General features: G+C 42.3%; 1 protein-coding gene across 1 annotated transcript in view; it reads left to right on the top strand.

Moving 5' to 3' along the window:
* Positions 1-23,056, top strand: part of LOC146759772 (cytosolic carboxypeptidase 4-like) — a 94,397-nt gene extending 71,341 nt beyond the window's left edge. The window contains exon 6 of the mRNA XM_085509678.1: positions 22,560-23,056. Within this exon, the coding sequence (XP_085365804.1) occupies positions 22,560-22,563 (4 nt within the window). The 3' untranslated portion in view covers positions 22,564-23,056. The remainder of the gene's footprint in view (positions 1-22,559) is intronic.
* The last annotated feature ends 4,772 nt before the right edge of the window (positions 23,057-27,828 follow it).

Here is a 27,828-nt window from a genome sequence, read left to right as displayed (position 1 = left end):
CAGTATGCCTGATTCTGCAAGGATTCGCACAGTCATTCCTCTTTTCCTCACAGCATTGTATCCTACAGACATATGAAGCATAGGTTTGTGATTTTTGGTGCGTGTGATGAAGTCATTATCCAAACAACCATATGGGAGGTGTTTTTTCCTAATTGCAAAATTCATTTCTTAGCTTCCTGTGTTCAATGGGATGTATGCAAGTGAGGTTGCCTCATATGTGGGGAATTTGGCCTGGGTAAAGGTCAGAATATGGGATGCTTCAGCTGTGATGAAGCAGAAATGTATGTGCTCTTTCTAAACCATGCTATTCCTAGTTCTACATGCAAGCACTTACTCTTGCAATATTGTTTTTCCAAGACAAATGGAGGAAAAAATAACTGAGTGATGTGATATGATTTGAAGTTCCCAGTGGGTTTGTTATCAAAGAGTGCTTCCAGCTTCATCAATGAAAAGCCAATGTTTTCTGTTGCAGAAATGCCCCCATAATTTACAGCAAACTTCCAGTCTTCCCCCTGCAGGAATACTTAACTGACATTCGCACCACCTGTTCCTCATGCCTGAAACCATTCTTACAAGCTTGTTCGTGGTTTTTAATGTTTATGGGGAACAATGAAAAAAAGAGAACTAAAATATAGAGACATTCCTTTTGTATAGCTGTGCTCACTTGTACATATGAACACATAAATGAAGCAATTAACATGTATCCTAAATGGTTTCAGTACTGGGGACAACCATCCGAGAAATCGTTGGTGTCTCATTAGAGAGAGCTACTGAAGCCTGGCCAGGTGGATGAATTTGAGATATAAATCAGATTTTCCAATTCTGAATTAGAGCTGGAGGAGTTTTTGCATGAAAGTAACTTCAGGGAAGGAAAATATTGAACTCTGACTTGTCCCAGACACTGAAAATAAGCCATCTGGTCATACCAACTCCATGAGCACTTTCTCTCATTTGTGTGGTTTTCCATTACCTTTTTCTTTGGTTGGTTTCATGTTAGTGAGCATTCATTTCATTTTTCCTGATGTTGTGTGGGCGATGAACCTTTACCAATATAGCAGCTCTCTAATGACAAATACTTTTAAAGAAGTTAAGAATTAAAGAAAAATCCCTTACCTTGTACAGCTCCCATGCCATTCCATATCTGTTTGTGGTGGTCAAAAGCAAAGCGCTCTGTCCCTTCAAGGTTCTGTGTCATCTGGGGATGGGATGTCACTGCTGAAGGCAGTGTGATGGTTACTTGTTCATTTTCACTCCAGTGGGTGGAATTGCAGATTTATGGAGTTCTGATGGGTTAGGTGCAATTAGTTGGCATTTGTAGTACAAGTAAACATTACATTGTTTGCTCCTGTCTAAAGATTTGCCATATTACAGGAGCTTTTTGCAAAAGATCAGGAAAAGGGAGATGTGGGGACCAAGGGGCTTGGCTTGTAAGTGTATTCTATTTTATGATAAATAATTCATTGAAAAGGATTGTGCAGCTTATTGATTCTGATTCAGAAAATTAATATTTTGCTTCTGGGTTTCTTTGAGTCTCGCCAAGAGAACTGCATAATTTGATTTTAGAGGGAATAAGAGGCCTAAAGCAACCAAAGGAAGAATGCAGAATAAAGAGAGCACACTGCTATGGGCAGGAGAGCAGCTGTATCCAGGCCTCTCCCCCAGCTCAGACTTTGAAATAAAATAATGCATAGACTATGAAATAAAAAACTGATTATCCATCAGAACTGGAGGTTGCAGTGTGGGGTTCCACTCGGTCTAATCTTACTCTGTAAAGATGAAATCCAGTCTTTCTCCATTTAGGTAGCACAGGGAGCTCAGCAGAGTCTTTCTGCTTACTGGTGGTGTGTCACTACATCAATGGTAATTATAGTCTACTTTTGCCAAGACTAGAGCTGTCTTTCATGGTTTAAGGAGCAGGAAGTGTTTATAGCTTAGAACCAGTGCTGTTGTCTTCTGTAGTTACCACAAAAAACACTTGAACACTTTCTATGCTTTCCTCTTGTGAGGATGGAAATAACCCAAATTATTTTTGTACCTTTGCCAAAGCAGAGTTGAACTCGGGGCCTGCAGGTGCTACACAGGAGCGACCTAAATGGTTACACTGTGGGATGTCTTTCTTGTGTGCTTTACACTGTGAGCAGAGGTGGTTTAAACACCTTGCAGGCAGTCCCTTTTCCAGACCTCTGTACTGTGTAATGAATAGTGGGTGTTTAAGTGGGAGCCAATGGGTCTGACTGCAGCTTAAGTTTGTTTTTGGTAGAGCGTGTTGCAGAAGACTGTCTTGACTGACTTTCTCACCTAGAGAAAGATACACATATGGATGTTTCCTATCAGAGCAGGATTAACAGTGTCAGAAGAAAACGATGACTGTCACTCGACCTTGATGAAAATACGATCTTTATTTAGTTGATAAGGTTCTATTTTGCAGAAAACATGCTGAAATTGCTCTGACCACTCCAGCTGTGATCAGTGAGATTAATTGCACAGTGCTTATGTTCAATACATCTATCTAATTTTCTAAATGTGCATTTCTGAGTGCCCGTCTCTATAGTACTCCGGGTGACAGGTCAAGCCATGGAAAGAGAAGTTAATCCAGTACTGGACAGATCTGACTTCCAGGTGATATGTCTCATGGCAAAGGTACATAGATCACAAGCCAGAGGTCTTTTATGTTACGAAACTCCTACGGTTCATGTTCTGCGTTTGTGTCTTTTTTTTTGTCATGGTGTCTGGTGTGCGTGGCATTGACTTGGCATCTCAGCATCTCCCTCCAACAGCGAACATTTTCACCTGTCAACGTTTATAACTGGATGTGTCTTTTAATTTTCCTCTTAGAGCTCTCTCTGCTCAGGGCATTTTGCAGCCTTACTTTTCCGCTACTGCTGTGAGGAGGATGAAGGAGCAGGCTGGACACTGGCTACTTCTCTAGAATAAACTATTTGCTCTGTCAGAGTCAGTGAGCGGTAGATCGAAGCAAGGTAATAGCTACTGGGGAAATGACTGGTCTAATGGAGGCATCTTGTGTGAATGGGGGATTTCTCCCACCTGATTTCATAGTGTTCAGTGTACAGTCTCCAGTGAGCCGAAGAAAGGTGTGCTAAACCTTTAGTGGTCCTAACAAAATGTATTTTGGAACACAGGCAAGAATTCCTTCTTGACCTCAGTCTAGCACATACAGTATATGAAGTCATTCAGGAGCATTAACTGTGTAGTAAGTTCCCAGCAGAGGCAGGGTAACAAAGTAGCTATATCTGAAAATAAGCAAAAAGGGAGTTGAATTTTTGTCTCTGGGGCTACATTACTAATAGAACAGTAGAGTATTTCCCCCAGAACCTGGAAATCCTTGGAGAACATGAAATTCACATAACAACTCTTCATCTCTGGTTCTCTAAGGGCAGCTGTCTTAAAGACCAACAGGTAACTACTGAGATTATTGCCATGAGATGCAGTGAGATCATAGGATTCTGGATTACCTGAAAGTGCTTGACTGTGTGGAAATAGTTTAACTCTGAAATCTCTACAGTACACTGCAAGTTCCTTACTCAGATATTCTCTCTCCACAAAAACCTCCTATTTACTTCCTACTCAATGCTCTACTCAATGCTGTACCTTTCTAAAACTGGGGAAAGTCTAGTAAGGGGACTTTTGTTTTAGCTCTGTTTAAATGGTATGTAAATGATGTGCTAGCAGAGTCCTGGAACCAGTACTCCAAAGGTTGTTGGTACCTAATATATTGCTTCCCATGATTATTAGTTGAAGACAAAAACAAGTGATTCTTTAAATGTTTCCAAAAAGAATATCATCCAGAGAACATCCTGCAAACTTCAGAAGCATAGATGCATCTGGGGATGGAACAAACTCTTGATCATCCTAATACAATTCTCATAACTGCCTGTCTAGTGGTTAAATTGTTCAAGGTATCAGCCAGCTTTTAGTTAGCATCCTGTGCCCCTGGGGCATTTCTCCTTAACTCTCACACTTGTTTAGGTGCCGTCACCCTCATATTGCACAAGACCTACTAAAGAACTTAGTAGTTTGTGGGTTTTTCTTTTCAGAAACTTTTTATAGGTGTTTTTCTGCATCAAAAGGCTATTCCTCTACCAGCAGGCCAGTTTTAAGGACCATTCTGCCAAGTCAAATGTCAAATATGTGGAGGGTTAACTGCATTTTGCAGCCATCTTCTGAAAAACAAGGTAATGTATCAGTTGATTGTAGAGGCATTTTACTCTCTTATCTCACAAAGATACAGTGCTGTAGATGTTGGCCTCACAACTCTGCTTTTGCTCAAGAAGAGCCACTAATTCTTGTATTTCCAGCCATGTCTTGCAGTCAGTTCAGGCATTCGGAAGCTGTCTTCTGGGAAAACAAAATGACAGCATGTACTTCAGACATCATGTTTTTTGATAATAAGTTTCATGCCTCATTTGCTATGAAACAATTGGGTTTTAAGTCAGTGCTGCCCAGGTAACTTCACATTTTTCATGACCACAAAGAGGATGAGAAGTGACTGCTCACTAAGAGCAGGTTTCAGAAAGCATTACCTTGTTAAGGGTGTTTTCCCCTTTTTCCTCATGTTTTGAACGGATGGCACTTCTGTTCATTCTCTTTTTGCATTTGTGCCTTTGAGTGTTTTGCAAACACTGCAGCAGTTGTAGCCCTTTGTTTGGGAGGTGTTTCTTACATACTGAGGCAGACCCTTGCAAAGTCATTAAGTGTTTTCTGCTGACTCAGAATATGTTATATTCATCTTCCATACAGTGAGCAGTTAAAATGGTCAGTGAGTGGATGGGAAATCCAATAATATACAAGAAGGATTTGTAGATCATTTGGAACTGTGCTTGCTCTTCTCCTATACTTCATTGATGCACCATCACAATCCTAGATAGTATTGAACTGTTGGATTTCCCATCTCTTCTCTGTAATGCATCCTCGCCTGATTATGGCTGTGCAAGCAATTCTGCTCATCTTTTAAGCTATGTGGCCAAAATGCCATTCAGATCAAAATAGAGTGAAGCAGACCCAAAGGTGGGAAGTTCAAAGAGCAAAAGAACAAAGAAGGAACGAGGCGTGTTGGTTTCAATTCATGCATCTTTAACACATATTTAAACAGCAGAATTACGACATGATAGTTCTGTGCAGTGATGGCAAATGGCTCCCTTGCTTCCTGGTTTGTGTCTTCCTCTGCTTACAGGTGAATGTGGGTTTCATTTGTTGTTACAGTTTTTTGTTTGTTCGTTTAAATTATATGAACTGGAACTAATTTTGGCTGAAGTGTTTGAGTGCAAGACAGTGCTTCACCCTCCCAAATGCCCCATCTCCTCATGGTTCCAACAGGCTGAGTACCTGATCCACTGGGGCAGTCTGTACGGTTGGACTCTGGGGAGTCCTCTGACACATGCATGGAGATGAAAGGGCTCTTTCATCATTTTGTGAATCTAATTCCCTGGAAAACATCAGCAGGAATCATCTGGTAGTTTTGATTCAGATTTCTGTTTGATTGAACGTTCATTTTTCTTTAAGTAAAGATTTGGAACATTTTTAACCTTGATCATCTGTAGACATTAAATATCTTGGGGCAGCTTTCAGAAGGAGAGGTTATTTATTGATTCCATTTTTTAGCTTGGTCACAGGTTATGTAGCTGTTAGAGGAATTTGAAGTTTCTACTGCTTTGTGAACATCTATGAATGTGATATTCCTGTGTTTGGATGCCTGAGCAAAAAGGGCATGGTGATGGTGATAGCTTATTAGGTAAATCCAAGTTTCGTGTTTGCCATACTGTGTCATGTTAGTGGTGTAGAACATGGAGCAAAAGGAGCTGCTAATGTATTTCATATAACTCTTCAAGGGCACCGCCTAACTTTTAACAGTAAAGGAGTGTGTCAGCTATGAGAGCAGCTGCAGAGTTCTGGGGTAGACTCACATTACTGTAAGGAGTCAGAATCAGTTTATGACTACCAGGAGGTATTGCTTAAATACATATATACTCTACAGTGCTCTTTCATACAGATGCTGCAAAAGGGGAGTATCTTCTTTCTGTCCAGGGTCTGACGTAAAACCTTGATGTGCCTGCTCATGAGAGGAAACACCTCCAACTTTGGATTTAGATCTATTACTGGATTCAGATTTTACTCTCAGTACATATATATTGATAATTGTGTTTTGTAAATAAGAACATGAACTTTCTTCCATCCCTCCCTCCCTTCATCCTTCTCATCCAGCACTCTTCAGCGTCTCTCCTTTGTTAGTGTGAGAATACAAGCCCAATGAATTCTGTGGAGGTTCAGCCGAGCAATGCAGTCTATAATTAATGTATTTGGTATTCAGAAGGCTTTTATGTAGCTGTGCACAGGTGAGCCACTGTAATTCAGCAACTTTTCATTAACACTTTCTGGAGCTGTCCCTGTTTTCTTCCTATTGATTTTTATTATTATTATGAAATAACCTTGGGAGCCACACAGATCTTGTTGACTGTTACCAAATACCAGTCCAAGCCTATCTCAGGCTGGGAACAATTATTCATGCTTACTTCAGAGGTAATTCATTTATCATTTAATAGCTAATAATAGCAATTTAAACAGCAGTAGGAAGGGATGAGATGAAAAGAGCAAATGGCAGAAAAAGGAATCACAGAAGGACTGCATGCTATCATATCGAAGGTTATTCAAATTACTGTACACGTACAGATCTGATTGGAGTACCGATAATGAACTTGTATATATCCAGCAGAACAAATGGGCTCTGCATTGCCCTTTCTGTGAGGCACATTGCTACTGCCTGGTATTAGACATTTTCGTATTGATTAGGAGCATCTGTATTTCTGTGGTACAGTCCTTTTCCCTTAAAATCGTACTTGAAATGTGGAAGTCATTGGGTCCCTTCACATGCTGGGATAAAAATTTACTTCTAAAGCAATCAACATTAATTTATGAAGTTATGAAATATCTCCCAAAAGACTGGATTATGAGGGATATGCACTTCCGTCTGAGGTGATCTTTATAGACCAGGATAGTGCTGACACTGGAACGGGATAGAGTCTTTCCTAGAAGTCACAAAGGATAATGAGAGGATTGATATGTTTAGACTTACAGTCATTTTGAATGCAGCCAGATGCGACAATTTTGGGTTGACCATGGATCAGGTGTTTAAGAGGCAGTGTTAGGACACTCCATATAACATTATTGCAGAGCTAGGTGGTGAAGGCTTTACCACACATCAGTCCTGCACAGCATTGATGGCGGCAGGGTTACGTGTGCTGCTACTGTTTAAAACATTAGTGTTTAAAATGGATGTCTTCTGTCGTGGGCAAAATATGATAGAAGGAGCTGCATCCTCAGTGAAACCATCAGTGGGATCCACGTTTTCCTCAGGTCAGAATTTTATATGTATTTAAGTTTCTCAGGCAATAAGAGCAAAGGAAAGCATTGCGGTTCTGATACAGTGATGCTCATCAGCACACTGTGTCCCCATCTCTCTGTTCTTTCTCTGCAGAGGGAACACATGAGATTTGTGCTTTCGAGGCAAACAGCTTATTGCAGGTTTTGGTCTGATGCCCAGCCTGCAAATGAGAGTCTGACCAGGCCACTTGTACTGTGGTGACAGTATACAGCTGCTATCTAGGAGCATATCAAAAATCTTAGCAAGACAAATGAGAGACTGAACAGTTATAGGGATAGAAAAAGACAGATAAATTCATAATTAAAGCTGTCGAGTTGCAGTAAAAGGAACATTTAACTTGGAACGAAAGTGGGTGGGCGAACAAAGTGTCGTATTTGGAGGTGAAAGTTGGCACTTGAACAGCATTTTTAAAGTACTCCAAAGCCACCTCCACTGACATCTCAGCTCTATTGTATATTCTGTCAGAGGCTCTGGCTGTGCAGTGTATTGTGGCTGTGACTCATGCGCAGCCCCTGCTGCTTGCTGCCATATGAGATATTAGAGAGACAGACATGGCAGGAGTATTGTGTGAGACTGAGGTAAATACGTGCAGGTTGGTGTTTTTAGACCCAGCACACACATGTACATGGACATACATGCATAGAGGCATAAACATGTAAGCCAGCTGCTGTAGCCTGTGGCGATTCATTATATCGTCTCAGAAACAGTGGGGGTTTATTAAGATGTATAAGCTAAATGAGATATTAGCAGGAAGAATTTGTGAGAATTTGGCTGGAGCTGGGCCTGCAAAGATGTGATGATAAGATCATGTGATGTTAATACTTCATACGGATCTTCACAGAGGGTTGGAACTTGATGATCCTTGAGGTCCCTTTCAACCTGAGTATGGTTCTGTGAATACTTAACATCTGAAGAACACACACACACAAAAATAAAGCCTAAAATCTCAAATCCAATTCCCATGAATACTGGGGGAGTTCACTCACAAGATGAAGACCTGTGCCATTTTGGCCACGGCCAGTCTGTAGATAACAGTAGTTCAGGCTGAGCAAAGACAACATGCCAAGCACTGGCCACCACCAGAGCAGGAAGGAGAAGCAGGGTCTGTACACTGTAAAAGGATAGAAGAAAAAACAGCTGTTTCCAGCTATTAGAGCGTGTTCTTTCCATGTTTCTCCCCTGATGCAGTCGGAGTCCCTTGCTGAATATGTCTCTCAATCCTGCATCCATTTCTTCTTGGTAAAACTTGTGTTTTTCGGATGGATGTGAAGCTAATTTCTGGAAGGATGAGTTTCATTTTTAAAGTAACAGAAGCAGGCTTTGTGTGGTTACGCTTTCAAGTACATCCTTAACCATTTAAAAGTGCATTACCAGCAGTGTTATTTATGGTATCTTATTACCTGTTAAACTATAATGGCTTCCTATTAAGCATTAACAATTAGTTACTACCTTAAATCCCTCTTTCAAAAAAGAGTTAGAGGAATTGGAGCTTGGAGGGAGAGTAAGCAATGGAAGAAACTAAATTCAAGAAGAGCTATCAGGGCAGTATCATTAGAAATAAGGAATAAAGGGAGGAATAGAAAGCATCTATTCCTGTCTATTCTGTCTATTCCTGTGTAATCTGTTTGTTCTGTCTGGGCTGCTCAACAAGTTTTTACATTACACTGTGTACTTCAGAATTGTTTCTGAAGATGCCATTCTACAGTATCTTCCATAAAGCATCAGCATCTCATTAAAAGATAAAAGTCCAAGGTATTCAAATAGCAAGCAAACTCCCAGTATCAAACAACAAAACAGTGTTTGATCTCCTTTGAACTGCAGGGGGCAGCCAAGAATTTGGGTATTGCTACCTGGATTTGTCTTGTCAGGCTTTCCATCCCATTAATACTTATTTTTCATTGTAACACACAACCTGTATTTTCATCTGTGAAGATGTGAATCATGAGACAGGATCCATTGTACGATGTTCAGCCAGTCAGGAGTCCTTCCTGACAGTGCCCAGCATTAGAGATTTCAGAGAGATGCAAGAAATTGCCATCGTGGACAATTACAAACTATTCCCACCATATGGGGGAATGCCTTTCTATCTTCAGACAGTTATTTATTTATACTTGGAAATGTGAGAAATTATAGCCTTTCCAAGTAATTATAATAACAATAATCCTTTCTAATGAAATGTTCCAATGTTCTTATTTTCTGTACGAGTGGTTAATGCTTTTTGAGTCTATCAGTTGAGTTTCATAGATCAGCTGTGTGTTGCTCAGAAAATGTTTCCTCTCTTCAGCTGCGCTTTCACCTTTGCAAATGCATTTTTGTCCTCTGCTGTAAGAGAGAATAATTGGGAGTGCCCAAATTGCCAGTTATTTTGTAAACAATGATTGTCTCTCTTGTGCATCTGGTCACGAAAGACACTCATATTTTTTAGCCTTCCTATTGCTCTAATGACTTTAATCACCTTCTCTGGAACCGTCCTTATTTATCTACTCAGACATACAATCTGATTTTTGGGTGGTCCAGTATGGACTCAGTAATCTCTATGGGTCCCTTCCAAATTGGGTTGTTCTGTGATTCTATGTGTTATCCTTTAACATGTAGGAAGACAGGAATTCAGGATGGCTTCGATAGAGAAAGCAGAGCATTTCTTAAAATAAGTTTTGTAATATTTTCCATCCTGTTGTCTGTAGGCCTTGCAGTTTATTGTTTTCAGGAAGGATGGAGGTTCCTGGATTAATCAGCCTTATCATCACCTGATTTGATGAATGTGTTGGAGAAACCATTTTATCTTTAAGTAATAATCTTGGAAGATTGCTGGCCACAAAGAGGGGTTGTGAAGGAAACCAGAGTCTCTCAGGTGGGAATGCATGCCCGTAAGAAATGATGTCACTTTTTATATTTAGATCTTTTAGATTTCAGCATTATGTCTGACTTGAAGACGGTTCTCACCTAATTAGTCCAGAAAGGATGAAATGGAAAAGAGAGAGTTGAGTGGATGAGGATGTCATGCTGGCAGCTTGTGGGCAGCACAGGAGCAGTGAATAAGATAGAGGGTCCCCATAAGAAGCTGGGACCTAAGATCCCTCCCTGCTTTCATGGAAGTGAAAAACTGCCTTAATTTCAAGAATTTTCTGTATATACATATATATATATATTATTTTTTCATGGAGATACAAAGAATGGATTAGGCTGAAAAATTAGTTGGGTCCTTTGACAATATGTCTGAGATGTCTTTGCCATTTTCAAGGAGCAGATTGGAGACATAAGATGCAGAAGCAAAGCTTGTGTTCACTTTTCTCTCTCTCTCTCTTTAAAATCATACCCAGGTTCTTTTTGTGCAAATGTACTACTCAGGATCAAAGCCTCTGCTCCAAGTGGAGGAAGTCCCTGGAGAGCAAGGCCTGAAAGCTAAGCCTCTAATACTGCTGCTGCTGGCCATACACCAGGTACTGCTTGGGAAATCTAGTCATGCATGACCCAGCACCTGGAGATAGAGAGAAACTGGGAGCAGTGTACTCAGCATCCCTGCATAACTTCTGATCTTTGTTCTCTTTGCTAGCTCATGTCCTTCTTTTGGTCGTGGTCCATCAGGAGTTTATTCCCAGCAGTGTCAGATATCTGAAAGACTCTTCTGTAATGCAGCATCCACTGATTCCTTAGGCTTCTCAGAAGTGTAGTTTCTGTCATATGGACTGGGGTTTATCAGAAAGTGGATAATGGATAGGCTCACTACAGGTCTCTGCTTATTTTGGTGTATTTTTCCTCATTTCTGGCATTTCCATCTCCTTACTGAGTGGCTCTAAGTTAACGGCTGTTGGGGAAGGATCAATAGAAAGATGCTCTCTGCAACATCTGAGATTATTTCCCCTGCAGGTATGACAGGAACAGCCTTGCAAGCAGGATACTTCTTTGCCTTGTGGTGCTTTCCTGCCTCTCTTGTGAGGTGCTGGGTTTGCATGCTAAGAAAGCCACAGTTAGCACAGCTTAAACAAGATGACTCTCAAGAAGCAGTGTCCTTGATCCCTCATTAAAAATGTCCTTGACACGTTGTGCCATCAGAAGGAAGGTTTGCGATGCTGATCACCGGCAGCGTTTCTTCTCCTATGGATGTTATACAGCCTCAGAACATTTTGTTTAATTCATGGGAGAAGGAAGCTCTTTGGGTTTTGCTTCTCTTTACTTTTCTTTTTCTTTTTTTAATGCTTCCCTGAAGGCTGCATGAGAGCTATGGGGGTAGGAACGCAATTGCGGGAAGGTAACCTTTCCCATCCCTCAGCCTCTCAAGAGATGCATGCAACAGCAAGATACATGTAAATCCATCAGAGCTGATAGTGTGGTTTAATGCTAACAGATGTAAAGCATTAAAGGAAATAAACAGCCTGGCCCTGAATGGGATCCAGAGGTATAAAGCTGCAGCCTTGTGCTCACTCCCCGTGTTATTCCAGGTAGTTATTAGTCGTTTAGCTTAACTAAGAAAATGTCAGCCTTACTGCTGCTTTCTGTCATGTCTGTACGCTGCTAACAGTAATGCAGGTTGATTTTGGTTTGTTGTTCTTTTATTAGTTTAAACAGCAGATTATGTTCGTTTTTCAGCAAAGAGGACTTCATTCTAAGACTTAGATGCTGAAAGAGTAACTGTTACCTCAGCAGACAGGTAAACAGGCCAAATTTCCTTCTATTTCCCAAGAGTGCTGGAGGCAGAGGTAGACAGAGAAGTCTGTGCATTCTCCAGTTAAGATCTTCTCTTCCACACCAGTAAAATATCTTTGGAAATATATGAGGGAGCCTTGGAACTTCAGGAATAACAAAACCCAGATCCCTGCTATGTTTCCCTCAACAGATTTTATCTTCTTGGTGTTTGGGCTTGGCTATTTATCTGATCCTTTACATCCGAATGACATTCCTATGCAGTGTGTAGCCTTGCTGTTCTTTCCTCTCTGTTAGATGTGTGGTTGATGTAACTGGGCAGAATTTTCAATTAATCGACAGCCTTTATTCCACCTTTTCTTACAGTAGTGGCATGATGTGCCTGCAGAATTTCCCTACTTCCTTCCACCTTACGTTTCTAGAAATCACTTGGCTCAGAAAATAAAAGCATGGAGCCATTTACCCTTGTTTAGTCCCCTACTGATGGGTCAGAAGTGGAGATTAATAGGGTAGGAAGTGTGTTTCTACTCTGCAGTCAGTAAAGGAAATTCACTGGAACTAAATTAATCATGAAACGGACACAAAGAGGAGAATAGATTAGCAGGGAATTAACTCATTAATTAGATTCATGCCGAAGTTCAGAAGAGGCTTTCCTTCAAGATAACAGCCGAGTTCAAAGATCAGCAAGGGCTGATCATGAGAGGCAGGCACACCGTTTTCCTTCTGAACTCTGTCAGGCTTTACCTTAGCCCAACATCTGGCTGGTTATTATAGGATATCAGACATATGGCTGGCAGGAATTCAGCAGCTGGCAAAGCCTAACCACTTAGTGCCCAGCGATGGAGGCTATTATCAGCCCTTTCAGCTCCCTGGGCTCTGGATCCTGGTGTTGGCGTGAATGCAGGAGCTCTCTCTGTTGTGCCACTTGGCTATTTTTAGAGCTCCATCACAAGTCCTTGTGTGAGCAGCAACAGCTTGTTGGAGAATGGGTTTATTTCCAGCGTTAGGGTGAGCAGAAACCAATACAAGCTTAAGATAGGTAAAGTGCTAAAGCACTTCATTGTGGTAGGGTAGAATAGGTAAATCATTGCATGTTTCTAAGGAGATGGGGTTTGGTTGCCGTCTTCTTACTGTTCTAATGGGACACTTCTCTACAGGGAAACTTATGAGAGAAGCAAAGAACTGTCTCTGCAGTTACTTCTGTGCTGCACAAAGCCCCTGCCAGCTCCCTTCAGGCTCTGTATGACCCCTTGCTGCTCACATGCCAGAAGGCCCCATTACTGAGTAGTGCATTGTAATAAATGCCACGCTGTTGCACGATGGAGCTGGTGAGAAGCATGGAGAGACTGATTTCTAACACACTCTTAATGAACTAACAAACCAGTGCTAAACACCGAGAGCAGATCCATGTGAGAAGGGCCCCCTGCCTTCTCACTTAAGCTTTCCCTCCCTTTGCTTTTGCTGCCTCACAGCATGGATGCAATCAAACCATATTCAGGAACATCTGAGCTGTGTATTTGCCACTTAGGACTTTCTGGGTAGTGAAGTTTCCACATTGTTTATTTAGAGTTAAGTGTTCTGCTGGGTCTCTTATCACTTTCAGTAAATAACAACTGTCCTCTAAATTCTTCAGGCTGATTACTGAGACTGACAATCTGTGTGTTTTGAGTTGCTGAGCTGTATTAATCTCTAATATACCCTGGTCTGTGGATGGAAAGGGTAATGTATTGAGGATGTCACAAGAGGTATAAGCCAAAGGACTTGGTCTTCTTGGGAATGTGAAGTGCTTTGGTTGTGACATGAATAAATCTCCCAGCAGTAGCAGTGCTATTTCTGTTGGGAATAAAGATGTAAGAGGAGTCTGTCTTTTAATCCAACTTGTTAGAGATTTTATAGCACCAGAGCTAATTCATTTCTAGAAAAGAGATTGCAGACGTTATTTTTACCTGCCTGTAGTTTGCCCTGATATAGTTTATTCCACTTGCTTAATGGTGGAGTTGATAAGAATCCCAACCCCAAAAGAAAAATCGTACTGCAATTATAAGTTAAATAAGGTATCATACTGGGGAGTGGAGATGAGGGTGGAAGAGAAGGCATAGTTTATGGCTGTAATCTGTTCTTTGTATTGTAGAGTCTAACCTTCCTATCAGTATGAGACCTGGAAACGTGTCTATTGAAACCCTACTGAATGACACCTACCTGCAGCCTTTGCTAAAATGCAGGTAGGAAAGTGAAAGGAGATATCAGGTCCATGGACTATATAAAATGCAATCCAGAATTTATGCTGAGATAATTCAGTCCTCTGTAATCCATACCAGACTGATGAAATATTGACTTGTACTGTGAATGTGACCCAAGGCAACTGAAGACTTTACTGTGCTTTGGATCAGAACAGTTAAGAATGCAGAGTGCACATTCAGTCAACAAAACATTCCATCTTTGTGCTTTTAATACAGCAAAATGCTTTCCTGCTTCTTTTGTTTCCTTCCTTCAGTCACAACAAAGGAGTGTTATAAGTGGCCCCAGAGAAACAAAGCCTGGAATAGAAAAGGGATTTAGAGAGAAGAGATCAGATGAAATTGGTAAGAGAAAGAATTCCCAATACGATGTTCCCAGCTCAGCCTTCTGAAGGGAAGCCCTGTGCTCCTGATCTGTTATGATTCACTTGGCAGCTCTGCCCAGATGGCCTCTCCCCTTCATCTATACCTCTATAAACTAAGACCCAGCGATAACAGCCCTGCCAAACCTGGTTGCTGCTGATAAAATGTACACAGCTTTCAGTAATCTATTTGTTCCTAACGGCTCATCAATGAAAGCTCATTCTAATTCTGTTCATTTTGATCTTCTCTGGAGTTTCTGTGAGGAGGAGTGAGGTTGCAAGGAGTGACCTGTAATCCTCCTAGGTTTAACAGTACCATAGGCAAGTTTTATTCAAGCTTTCATTTTATACTGCCTGATTCCATTGGTGCATATTGATACAGGATTATACTTTCTCATCTTTTTGTTTTCTGACCTTACAGTGATTTGGTTTTAAATACTGCTGTGTCCAATAGCGATTGATTTTCCAGTCTTGGGTATCTTACCAACACATCTCATTCCCAATCAAAGTTGTCCTGTGCTGTTCTAGCAGAAGTGTCCTCTAAATGTCCTGTTACTCCTTTGCCTTTTCTCTGCCAGTTAATGTTGGAATTATTGTTCCTACATATTAGTTGTGGTTGCATAAAATTAATGAAGCTAATGGCTGGCGGTGACCTCCACCAGCCATCTTTTTTCTTCAACTTAGCTGCATCATTTCTGATAGGTTAGTCTAAGTTTTCTGTAGAGATCTCTAATATTGGGATTACCAGACTCTGTAAGTAATCTGTTCCAGCTCATACAACTCTCATGTTTAGAACTGTCTGTCTGTCTTAAGTCCTATCTTGCCATAGGAAGTCCTTGCCATATATATTCTTTGTCTTACCTAGACTAGCCATAGGAAGAAGCTTATTTGCTTTTCAGTGATGTCCTCTGGACCTTTTTCAGTTGTGCCAAGTCTCCCTGTGAATTGCTTCCTGAGTCTGGAAACAGAATTCTAACAGAGAGATTAACAGTGCAGAGAGAACAGATTAATTTGTGTGTCCTGCCAGCGTACAGGTTTTTTTTAATACCCAGCCAGAATTGTATCTGCACTTTGGTACATGAGTGGCTGGCTCACATGCAGCTTGCAGTCTTCAGCAGTGCAGAATGTTGTCGTTTTCCAGTAGAAATGCTACCTTGTCATTGCTCCTCGTTCATGTGTCTGTAGCATTGATTATTCCTGCCTGACTGTAGTAGCTTGTAGTTGACCCTATTGAATTGCAGTTGTTTACTTCAGGCTGCTTTTCCAGTTTGTCAAAATGATTTTGAATTCCAATGCAAACTTGTCTTACATTGGTTTCATCCACAAATCAAATTAACATACTTTCTATTTCATCTAAATCTTTAATAAAAATATTGGATTGTACCAATTCTGTGACCAGGTCCTGCAGAAGATCATTTAGAACAGCTATGCATTTTGACAGCGAGACTGAGAGCTACTTTCAGAGTACTTTTTCTAAGCAATTTTTATAAGAGCTGCTCTGAAAGTAAAGCCTCCTATTTTATTATGTTGGTTGAGGATGTCAGAGGCAGATGTTGGTGGTATGGCAGTAGAGTTTGAACCTTCCCACCAGGATCCCCTTCTGTTTTGTTGCTGTGTGATAAGTGGCAGCAGAGGCAAAATAGCATCTGTCATGGAAGTGCACATGAAGCAAAGGAATGGAACTGAATTTCTCTGTGCAGAAAAAATGGCATCCATTGACGTTTGCTGGACATGTACAGTGACCAATCAGTGGATGTGAGTACAGTGAGGCAGTGAATGGTACATTTCAGCACTGGTGACAGTGATGTGAAAGACAAGCTGTGTTCCAGATGGCCATGCAGATTTTTTAAGTGCGACCTGCAGGCTCTTGTTCACTGCTGGTGAAAATGCATAGCTAATGCTAGCATCTGAGTTGAGAAATAGTGTTTAGTAGCTGAGAATTTACTCTATCAAGCAGTGTTATTGTGCTCTTTGTATCTACTGTGATGTCCGTGGAAATAAATAGGAGGCATTATTTTTGGAGCAACCTACAGATGTTCATCCTTCTATAGCTCATCTAAACCATGCTGCTTATCTGGCCTGAGAATTTAGTAAAGTTTTGGAAACTCTCTTGGCATCTCGTCCACTCTGTGTTGCTCTGACACCTTCTCACAGGGGTAAATTAGAATCATTAATAGTAATTTGTTCCTGACAAAGGTGTGTTGAATGATACCTATCTCTTCTAAGTTGTTCTAAACTGTTTCTTTCTTCTGAGGACCTGGAGTTAAGCTGACAGGTCTATCATTTTTCATCATCTCCCCCCCCTTTTTTTTTCCTCTCTTCAAAAGAAGTCTGTACATTGTATCAGTTATCTGGTTCATCACCAGGCTTTCCTAAGTTCTAAAAACATAATCGTTAACAGCTTTGAGATTGATTGAGTCAGTCCCTTAGAAATGCAGTAGGAATATAGCAGATTCAGCTCATTCGGAGAGATCTAAGCTATGTATCTTCTCTACCCTATTACTTTTGTATTCTAGGCCTTTTTTTTTTTTTTACTTCTTTGTTAGTTCTTAACAACCTTAATTCATCACAGTTGACCTTTTTATGAAAACTGATGCAAAATCTCTCCTCACAACCTTATCAATAGGATTTGCTTCTCTGATGAGGAGCAAACTAGGACTTATTATGCAGCTTTTTGCTACTAATAAATTGAAAGAATTGCATCCTTTTCTGTGTGATATTTTTGCCAGACTCGTCTCACTTTGTGCCTTCATTTCTCCACCTTTATTCCTAGTTGTTCTTTCTGTACATTTGTACTCATTCATATTAATCTATTTAAATCTTTTTCTGCGTATTGATGACTGCGTTTACAGTCATCAAAGAGCTTGTGATATGATCGGGTTGGTCTCCTAACCCTTTGGATATATTTATTTGTAGTAACAGAATTAGTGTTTATATTCTTTATATATATATATTGACAGTTCTTAAGTCTCTTAGAAGAAAATTCTTAAGGATTCTTATTCATAAACCCACCCACCCCAATCTCCATTGAGTTGTGTGGAAGATTTTCATAAGGCCTTGCCCACTTGAACTTATGTTTTTGCATAAGTTTTGATGGAGCTCTTCCGTGGCATCACTTTTACTGGGGCCAAAATGGTTCTGAAATGTGTGTTGTCTTTCTCTTCCGACATTGCTTACAAGGAAAATACAAACTTGTTCTTTAATGCTAGCAAACTGCATGTCCTGTGCTGGGTTGACAGGGTCTTTAGAAGTAAGAAAAGCTGTTCGCTACCAGGGTTCACTGCTTCTAAAGGAAACAGAGTTCCTGCTAAGAGTCAGCTTTACGTGGAAATCATGCTTGTAGTCAAGCACATTACGACCACATTATTCTATCAAAATGTAGCTCAAACAAAAATTACGAATTTCATCACAGTTACGAAATGACAAGCAAAATCTTTTCTCATTTTTATCTAAAGACCTTGGCTTTATCTCTCAGCCTGCAAGTTCTGTTTCCCAAAGCATCATTTTGTTTTGAAGGTATTGACAGTAGATTTTGATCGAATGAAGGTATTAAAAGTAGATTGGAGATAAATTCCAGGTTGAAGCCTTCATTCATCCCATCCCTACTGAAGCTGCTGACCTGAGCCCACCAGACACCTCAGGCACCAGCCTGGACTCAATGTCTCTGCAGTGCAGCCCAGCCCAAGCACAGCCTGAGTGCCCCGACAGCAGCACCACCATGCAGGCTCAGGTCAGCATCACCGAGGAGAAGCTGAGCATCTCGCAGGGGGGCACAGAATCAGGACACGAGTCCCAGGCTCCGGGCAACAGCACAGGCTCTGAGCAGCTCTCATGATTACAAGAGAGGATGAGTCCCATCTTTCCTCCAGACCTCACACCCCCTCCTTTCTCCTATTGAATAAAGGCACGCTCGTGCTCAATCAACGCCTTGACTGAATTCCGAGTTTTCATTCGCAGAGATTGGGATGAGTGCAAGAAACATCAAGGCAGCTCAGCTTACAACACTCTGGCTGTGGGGTTTGTGCGGCCGAGCTCTGGGTGTGTTCCCATTTTGCCTGACTTTGGGATGCCTGCAGCAAGAGCTCTGCTGCCGTTGTGTATGGCAGCAAATAGTCTCTAGCATCCTGGATGCTGCTCATGAAAACCCCAAGCTTCCCGGCTGTAGCTCTGTGATGCTTTTCAGGGCCTTTTGATGCTCTTTGTTGCCGTGGCTGCTCCCTAACACCTCTGTCCTCCCGCCGTGTCCATTCCTGGCTCTCACCTGTGAGCTGTCCCTGCAGATCATCTCCAGCCCTGCCATCATCGTGATGCGGCAGGAGGAGCTCGCCCTGACCAACATCAGGCAGTGCTGCCTGCCTCTCTCACTCTCTAGACCAAGTGTAACTACGCTGTCATGGAGACAAATGCTTTCTGTCACATCCTCCATCCCCGCAGACATTTACCGGTAGGTGGCTCTTGCAGAAGAAGATTCAAGCAGCAGAACCTTTTGCTCAGCTACAGCACACAAATGCTACAAAAGCAGGAACAACCCGCAAGCTCTGGGTCTGTTTGTCTTGCACAGGCATGCACTAACTGCGTTTGATGGTACCCCCCATCCTTGATTTCCTTCCCTGCTCCTTGTCTGATGGCGCTGCTGAGCCAGGAACAAGCTGCCCAGTGTGGCAGAGCATGGTGCAGAGCTGTGCTGGGACCTCCTCCCCTTCATCTGCTGCAGATCAGTGCCCCACACGTGCCATTGGGATGCTCTGGCACGGGATGTGCCTCCAACCCAAAGCTCCTTCCCACCTCCCAAGGAAAAACAAAGCAACTCAAGCATCTCCAGCAAAGCTGCCCAGCAGACAGCAGGGAATGCAAACAGCTTCTGGCTGCTCCCCTGCACTCCTGTCCTAAGTAATAGACCCCATGAGGACTGGCTGGGAAATCAGTGCATGACACATGTGAGTGTGCACAGGATTGTGCAAAGCAGTGGGGTTCCATGAGTTTGTGTGTGTGTGTATCTCGGCTGTTATGAAAGCATGGGAAGACTGCCTTACTGAGTCCCAGATAATTACTTATCCTCAAATGATTTTTCCTGGCCAAATTTAAAGCCTCTTACAGGTAATCGAGACCAACAGGCTGTTGTTGCACAATCAACAGGCACAATCTAGATGAATAGCTGAGGAAAATAAAGCATCATGCCAAGGGTACTAGATAAGTGAGCAGCTTGAGATCTGCACATTTATGTGATACTCATGGTCTTAGACAATATTTGCTTAGTGAGGTCACATAGAATGAAAGTAAAATAGAAGAAGTGCAATTGGTCTCAGTTCACACAGCTGGCTGGTTCGTCTCAGGCTAATCCTGAACTGCCTCAAGCGACTGCTTTGGGGCTCTACAGAACAGCAACTTCAGAGATCTCTTTCTATTACTAAGTGTTTGAAAGAGCAACTTGCTCTGTTAATTATCCATCATTTCTGTGCAGTCTGTTTTGTCAGACTTGTCTTTAGCTTCCAAGTTGTATGTGAAGAATTGTTTCCGTTGTAATGCACAATGTACTAAAAATTGAGAGATGAAAATGTGAAGAGTTTTTCCAGCTTTGATTTCATGTCTGGAATTTTGGAACCCACTACTTGCAGTTGTTAATCTGTCCAATCTGGTCTGGTTTGGGATGCCCTCGTACTTCTTGAATCGCTCTGCTGTTAAAGGCGGAGCAATTCCTACAAGTGCCATGGCCCCACTGTTGTTCTAATTCTTGTTTCTTTGTTTTCCACACGCTGCTTTTCAAGCCTCCTTTTTCTTTACAGTCAAAGTGAGAATTGCACTGTGAGGTGTCTGAACCTTGTTGTGCCTCTACATAAAGAGAACAGCAGCAAAGCCTGACAGGTGACTGTGCTGACAGCTCTCGTAGCCAGTAACACGTAACTGTGCTAAATCCCTTGTGACTGCTTTGATTTCATTTTTGCCAGTGAAATCCTTGTAAAAGGAACTGCAGCAGTGTGATGAGCTAAGGTGAAGGTGCTGGTTTTAGTAGTGCTCTAAGCTGAGTGAAAGGGCAATTGAATGAGGGTTATATGCTTTCTCTGGGACGATAAGGTTTTTTTTTCCTGAGGGAAAGAGCCAGCTTTTCATGGGCTATATGTGGGCTTTGGCAAGGACAGACAATCCAGTCTGTCAGGAAGCCATTTGAGGTGCTTCAGGTTTGTAAGCTTGTCTTTTTGTTTCTCAGGTGGATATTTGGAGCATGGGTGTAGTGCTGTATGCTCTGCTGTGTGGGTTTTCCCTTTGGATGATGACAATATGATGGCACTCTACAGGAGGATACCAGTGGGTATCAGTGGTGCTAGAATACACTGAGAAGGGAAATAGCAGAGCTTGACAAGAGGCCTTGCTTTTCGGATGGCAGAACATGCTGAGCTGTGGGTAGAAAGGCCTGTCTGCTGAATATTGTCCCTGTTTTTGCTGCTTTGTCTACCAGTATTTTGTGGATTTGGTTCTACGCTTGGTTGGCCTATGTGGCACTGTAGCCTGATTCTATACCATGATAACATACAGAATTTAAGGAGAAGTATTTTCCTGCCAATGGGCTGGATTTTTTTGTATCTGGTTCTTCAACTGGCTGCTCCCTATACTATCTGTAGTAAAAATATAGACACATCATTTGATTTCCCTGAAATGAATGTTCCTAAATGCCAGCTCTTCTCATGTCTACAAAGATCAAAGTTCTGCATTTGCTATTAGAATTTCCTCTTCCAGAATCAGGAGGTAATGTAGGACCCCACAAATTGACTTCAGAATTCAACAGTCAGTTCTGTTTCCTTTCGGAGTGCATAACAACCTGAGCACATGAATTGAATGACGTGGCTTTTTAGTCTGGTACAAACTCTGCTGTACACTGAAACTTGGTCCATTTGTAAGCAGGACTTTGTCCATCTCTGCAGGACAGCAGAAAACCCTTTGTGCTAATCATGATGCCAAGAAGCAGAATGCGGCAAATGGCAGATGATCCAACTGCTTCAGGTGTTCATTGCCTTAAAACTGAGAATAGTTTTGGACTGAGAGTTTGTAAGCAGAACAGAGCTCTTAAAGCTGTCAGAGATTATTTCTGCACTGTTCAATTCTATCTGCCTAACATACACAGGATCTCAGAACTGCATTGCTTGAATTGGTGGAAATTGTTGAAGTGAACTGGGATGAGCAAGTTTTAGAACTTAGTCAGAGTGCTATAAAAAATGGATAATCTCATGAGTATTAAGGTACAGGCTTGCTATTTCTGCACTGAATTTGTTTTTATTTTACATGGCTGTGATCTGAAAGTTGCTTGAAACGCAGGCACCTAGGCACTGTTGTGTAACTGAATTTCACACATGATAGGTCCTGCAATATCCTGGAATCTAAAACTCTGACTTGTTTTAAGTCTGCTGCTTGAGTATAATCAGGGTCATAGTGTCTGTGTGCAGTGTTTCTTTCCCTGTAATGCTCCACATCATTTCATTTTGGGAATATTGAAGGAAATGGACTATGTGCCATAACTGTTGTTAGAACAAAGTATGTCTGGTGTGATCTTATGCATAGGTTCTGTAACTGCTCTTCACAGCTCAGGTGTTTGACCTTCCTTTTGGTGAAGTGATGAAATACTGCTGGTTTCTATTTGTGCTTCTAGGCACCTTGAAGCTCTTAGGAATAGAACAATTGTCTCCAGTTCTTTTCAATGATATCAGTAACAGCTCGAGTGCTGCTGCCCACTAGGTAGACCCAAAGAAGCAGATTACAGTGAAACAACACACGAGCTGGACCTGCACGAGGATCACTTTCAAGACAGTGGCTCTGTTGCTTGAAGCCTATTTGCTTCTTCCTGCCGCCACTCTATTACCAAATATCAACAACCTTTCATGATTCAACTTGCAAACGTTTGACACTAACCCTTGTGTTTCTATGCCTTCCTAGGTGATTCGAGCCCTTGTCAACCCCAAAGATCCAAACCAAGTAGTGATGTGCAGTGTGTTTCCATCAATGGAGAGTTCTTATTAAGCACGAATCGCTGCAATTCGGATGACAGCCTTCCACATGGTAACAGTGATGGACACCAGGGGCTCATCCATGTTCATGCTCTCATATCTCCTGGCTCTGCTGAAGATGCTGACCTGAGCCTGCCAGACACAGCAGTCACCTGCCTGGATTGTGACCCAGTGCCTTTGCAGTGCTGCCCATCCCAAGCACAGCCCGAGTGCCCCAGCAGCAGCACCACCATGCAGGAGCAGGTCAGCATCAGTGAGGTGAAGCTGAGCATCTTAGATGGGGACTTAGAGTCAGGCTACCAGTCCCAGGCACCAGGCAGCAGCACAAGCTCTGAGCCACTCTCATCTTGACAAGAGGGGTCCCATCTTCACCCCTGACCTCTCAAGCCCTCCTGTCTTTTATTGAATAAAGTCACTCATGCTCAATTATCGCCTTGACTGCATTCTGAGTATTCATTCACAGTGATTGCGATGAATGCAACAAACAGCAAGGCAGCTCAGCTTGCAACACTCTGGCTGTGGGGTTCATGCAGGCAGAGCTCTGGGTTCCCATTTTGACTGGCTTTGGGATGTCTGCAGCAAGATCTCTACCATTTTGTATGGGAGCAAATAATCTCTAGCATCCAGGTTGCTGCTCATGATAATCCCAGTCTTCCTGGCTGTCACTTTGTGATACCTTTCAAAGCCTTTTGATACTCTTTGATGCCTTGGCTGCTCCCTAACACCTCTGTCCTCCTGCCATGTTGACTCACGTCTCCCACTTTTAAGCTGGCTTTGCAGATCATCTCCAGCCCTGTCATCATCACGCTGCAGCAGGAGGTGCTCACCTGGCCCAGTGTCTGGCAGTGCTGCTTGTTCTGCAGATGAGCAGCTGCCTCCTCATCTCTTCAGCTACAGTAGTTTTTCTCAGGGCAGTTAGATGCAGTCGTGCTCCTCTGGATTTGGTGTGTTAAATCCATGCTGCATGGCAGCAGTCAGTGCAATACAAAGGTGTTCTGTGTGCCACAGCATTTCTCCAGGGGCTGCCAAAGGTAGAAGCACAACACAGCACCATCCTTCTGACAGTAATGTCTGTGAGTGTTAGACATGTGAGCACTGCATCATCCCCAGCGTGTCAGTGCTTTTCCACACCAACCTGACTCTCACACTCTGCACTGAATGTAACTCTGCTCTTGTGGAGACAAATGATTTCTGTCACATCCTCCATCCCTGCAACCATTTGCCGGTAGGCAGCTCTTGCAGAAGAATCAAGCAGCAGAACCTTTTGCTCACCCTACAGCATGCAAATGCTATGAAAGCAGAAATAACCTGGCATGCTCTGGGTCTGCAAGGCTGCACAGATGGGAGAGGTAGATTGTGTTTTTGCAGTGGAAGTTTCCAGTATTTTCAGTACATAGTGTAGGCCCTAACTGAATGTATAACCCTCTTGTAAAACAGCTGTATAAGTAGTTTTTCCACCAAGAAAGTTGCTGAACAGAGTTAAGTTCAGACTGGGGGCATTCTGACATGGGGAGAATTGAGACAAGCACAAGATAAATACAGGGTGGGTAGAGCCCAGCACAGGACAGAATGAATGTACTGACTTTTGGAAACATTGCCCTTCTCTGTCCGCAGAAAAGTACAAGGCAGACCTAAAAACAAGAGGTTGGTAATTGACCTTATATGGAAATGAATCCTAGCAACAGTCTGGAGGAGTCTGTGAGCCTGAGATGCTCAACCAATGAGAGCCATGAGAGCATCACCTGCAGTGGGTTTAGGGCACAGAACAGAATTGATTTCACTGACTGGTGTGCAGTTTCTCCCTTGCCAACAGGGGATGTGCGCGCAGTATTGCAATAATGAATAAGCGCTGCTGCTATCGCTGCCATCTTTGCCTAACTAGAAATCTTTGACTTTGAGAGTTTCTCACACAAGGGGAGAGGGTAAGAAAGTAAAGAGGCACAGAAAACTAAGGGAAACTGCTCTTCTTTATCTTATCTATGAAAATTGATACAATTGATGCTGTTGTGCATTTTTTAATTTATTTTTAATTTTTTGCCAATGTCAGTTAGATTGTTTTAAAATATCCACACACCAAAATCTGACTACCAAGCAAATGTAATGAAAATGAAATGAAGGTGAGTTAGCGGAAAGCACAAGGCCATATTATATTAGGCTCTAGCAAATTTACAGGCAGTCACTGCACAAAGAGGTAGATCTGAGTTGCACATTATATGATTCCCACAAAGATTAAGGAAATCTGAAGCTTTCAATATATTTTTTTTATGCTTTTTTCATTTCATTTTTTAAACACCTGCCCCAGACCCCAACCCTCACAGGAGCTGTAAAGATAACAGCAATAACCCGCAATGTAACTCTAATCCTAACCCTTACCCTGATTCTAAAATCGTCTCTAACTCCAAATGTAACAACAAAAATGATGCTAGAAGTTTGTAGCAAAAGGAACCTTAACCCTGATCATAATCCAAAAAACAATCATTAAGGTAACAATAATCTTTACCTTAAAAGTAATATTAATCAGAGCCCAGATGATGCCTGCATCCAATCAGAAGCATGCTTTGTATTATTTAAGAGTTGTATTTTTTCCAATGAACTCTCTCTATTATCACGTTTATAAAGTAACAGAGTCTGTTCTTTTTCTCCTGACACTGTGCCTTACTCCTGACATCCCCTGGAAATGACCCAGATAGGGCACCATCAAAGTAATGCTAATAGTAATGTCAATCCTAAGGGTATCTCTAGCCTCAGTGTTAATGGGACGCTAACAACAATCCCAACAGCCTTAAACATTCTGGTGGTGTGAAAGAGGTGCTGCCTTGCACATGCTGGGCAGTCCCATTGCCTGTTAAATGCAGGCGGCAGCGTAGAAACATGATGCCCGTGGTCAGAATGCCCTGTGGCAGATCCTGGCACCGGAGAACTGACCGGAGAACCATGAGAGAACTGACAACAAATCACTCGACATCAGAACCGACCCAGTGGTTATTTACAAGCCTTGGGTGACCCAGACAGGATCTCAGAGTGGTGAATGTAGGTACAGAAGTTGTTACTACTCTGTTTTCTTCTAAAAGCTGCTCAGCTGCTTTGCGTTTCAGACCATCCCTGGCTTCACTGTGTGCATCTGTCCAATTGATACCAGGTGTTTCTTCATCTCGGAAGTTGAGGGGGGTGGGGGAGAGTGGAAACAGAAATCAATTCAATTACTCATTTATTTATTGACAGACATTCACGTTTGCTACGTTTGGAGAAGTTTTTATTTGTTTGCTGTGGTTTGTTTTTTTTCTTTTTTTCTTTTTTTTTTTCCCCCTTCCCTCCTCTTCCATCTTTGTGTTCTTCCCCTATAATCAAAAGAGAACGGATCCCCAGGGTCTGTCCCGCAGACGTTCTTTCCGTGGTCTCTGCTGCCACCTGCTGGCCAATACACGGAACTGCCACTGTTGGGTGTTTGGTGCCTGAGGAAGCACAACGCAGATCTGAGTTCTGACCGGTCTACGCAGCAAATCCGCCAATCTTTATTGCGATAAGCCCTCCACATGGCATTGCGCATGCACTCGAACACGCAACAGGCATAGATTTCTCCTAACTCCGTGAGGAGCAGGCAAGCAGAACAACTGAGCGCACCACTGCTTGTGATTGGGCCACCCCCATCATAGAGATGTGTGTTAGATCTTTTACCCACCCCTGGACTGGCCTTGTTGTTTAACGATAACCTCTGAAATCTGAGTTACTGGTTCTACCACCTGTAGTGTAGAATAGGTAGCCAATAAATGCTTTTCAACTGTGATGTATCTTTATTCTGCTCCATGCCAAACCTGTGACCAAAACCTCATAGGGGTTCACAAAGAACTCTGGCTCTGCCAGAGCCCCCATCCAGACCCTTCTTGAGTTACATTCATATCTAGTTTGGCTGAAAAGGTTGGACTATAAATACTCAGTGCTTGGGCCTGTTTAACAGATATTTTTTCCTGATTATGCTGTCCATCGATCTTTTTAAACTGAACTCCTGCTCTAATCTGGTCTTTAAACATTGGTTGTCTCAAGACCCTAATGGGTCCAGACTGGATTACCTTAGGGGCTGGACGCCTAAGTCATGGCAGCAGATGGTTCTCTGACCTTTCCACCACCATTCAGAGACTGCATCTGGCTGCAGGCACTCTTGTCTCCCCATCAATTGGGCAGCCTGTTGTATTACAGCACCTGAGGGCCACTGGGGGGTTCAGTATGGATAACATAGACCCATCCTGATGTAAAGGTGATGGCTGTAGGATGAGATCCCTCGTTCCTGATGAAAAATTTATTGACTGGGCTCTCAAAATCATCTTCATAGATTGCCTCTTTCATGCCTAATTCTCTAATATAATTTTGTTAGTCCTCCATAGAGGACCACAGGCTGATATTTAATGGTATGTCATTCTTATTTGGCCATGTTATATGACACACAGCCAAAAATCATTCACTGATCAAATGGCTATCCTCATTATGTTGGACAGAGCATACAGTCTTTGCCTGAGGGCAGGGTGAGTAGTAATGGATGTCAGTTTTGAAATTTCCAGTCCATTCACCACAGCGCTTTCTGCCTCCATGTCCCATAACCAGAGCAGCTATGCTGGCATGCTCTCTTGGTTTCTGTCTAAACCACTGTACTATATCCATCAGTTCAGCTGCTGTATTATGGGCAGCAGGGTTTGGGGGGTTGGACACTGGTCAGGGCACTCCCACCAGCCTATCCTGCATTTTTTTTTTTTCATTTTAGGGTTACAATCAGTCAGATCTCAAATAGATCTAGTCCAAATGGAACCTCAAAATCTGACCTTTTAGTGCCTTCATTTACAGAGTCCATTTTATACAGATTCCCTTGTACAGGTTCCCCATGGTCTTCCAGAAAGATGTTCCTGATCTTCCATAGGAGAATGATTGAATTAGGTTTTTTCCCCATCAAAACTGCCACCTGTCTTTCCAGTTTTTCAACACTGTCATTCAATAGCTGATTTGCATCAGCCTGAGCCTCTTCAGTTATGTTCAGACAGTTCAAGGCCATCAGCAGTGGCCATGCCACCATGAACGCAGCTAACTGTCATTCTCAAGTTGTACGTATGTCTTTGCTAAGACCATGGAAATACTCAGTCAGGTGGGCCAGGGACTCATGGACCCTCCCTCCGTCCCACACAGGGCCCCATTTTTCAGTGACAGAAGCAGTG

The sequence above is a fragment of the Coturnix japonica genome, chromosome 9, assembly GCF_054131305.1.
Source record: "Coturnix japonica strain WE chromosome 9, WE-NBRP24, whole genome shotgun sequence".
In the NCBI taxonomy this organism is placed as follows: domain Eukaryota; kingdom Metazoa; phylum Chordata; class Aves; order Galliformes; family Phasianidae; genus Coturnix; species Coturnix japonica.
This window is presented reverse-complemented; position numbering and strand designations above follow the sequence as displayed.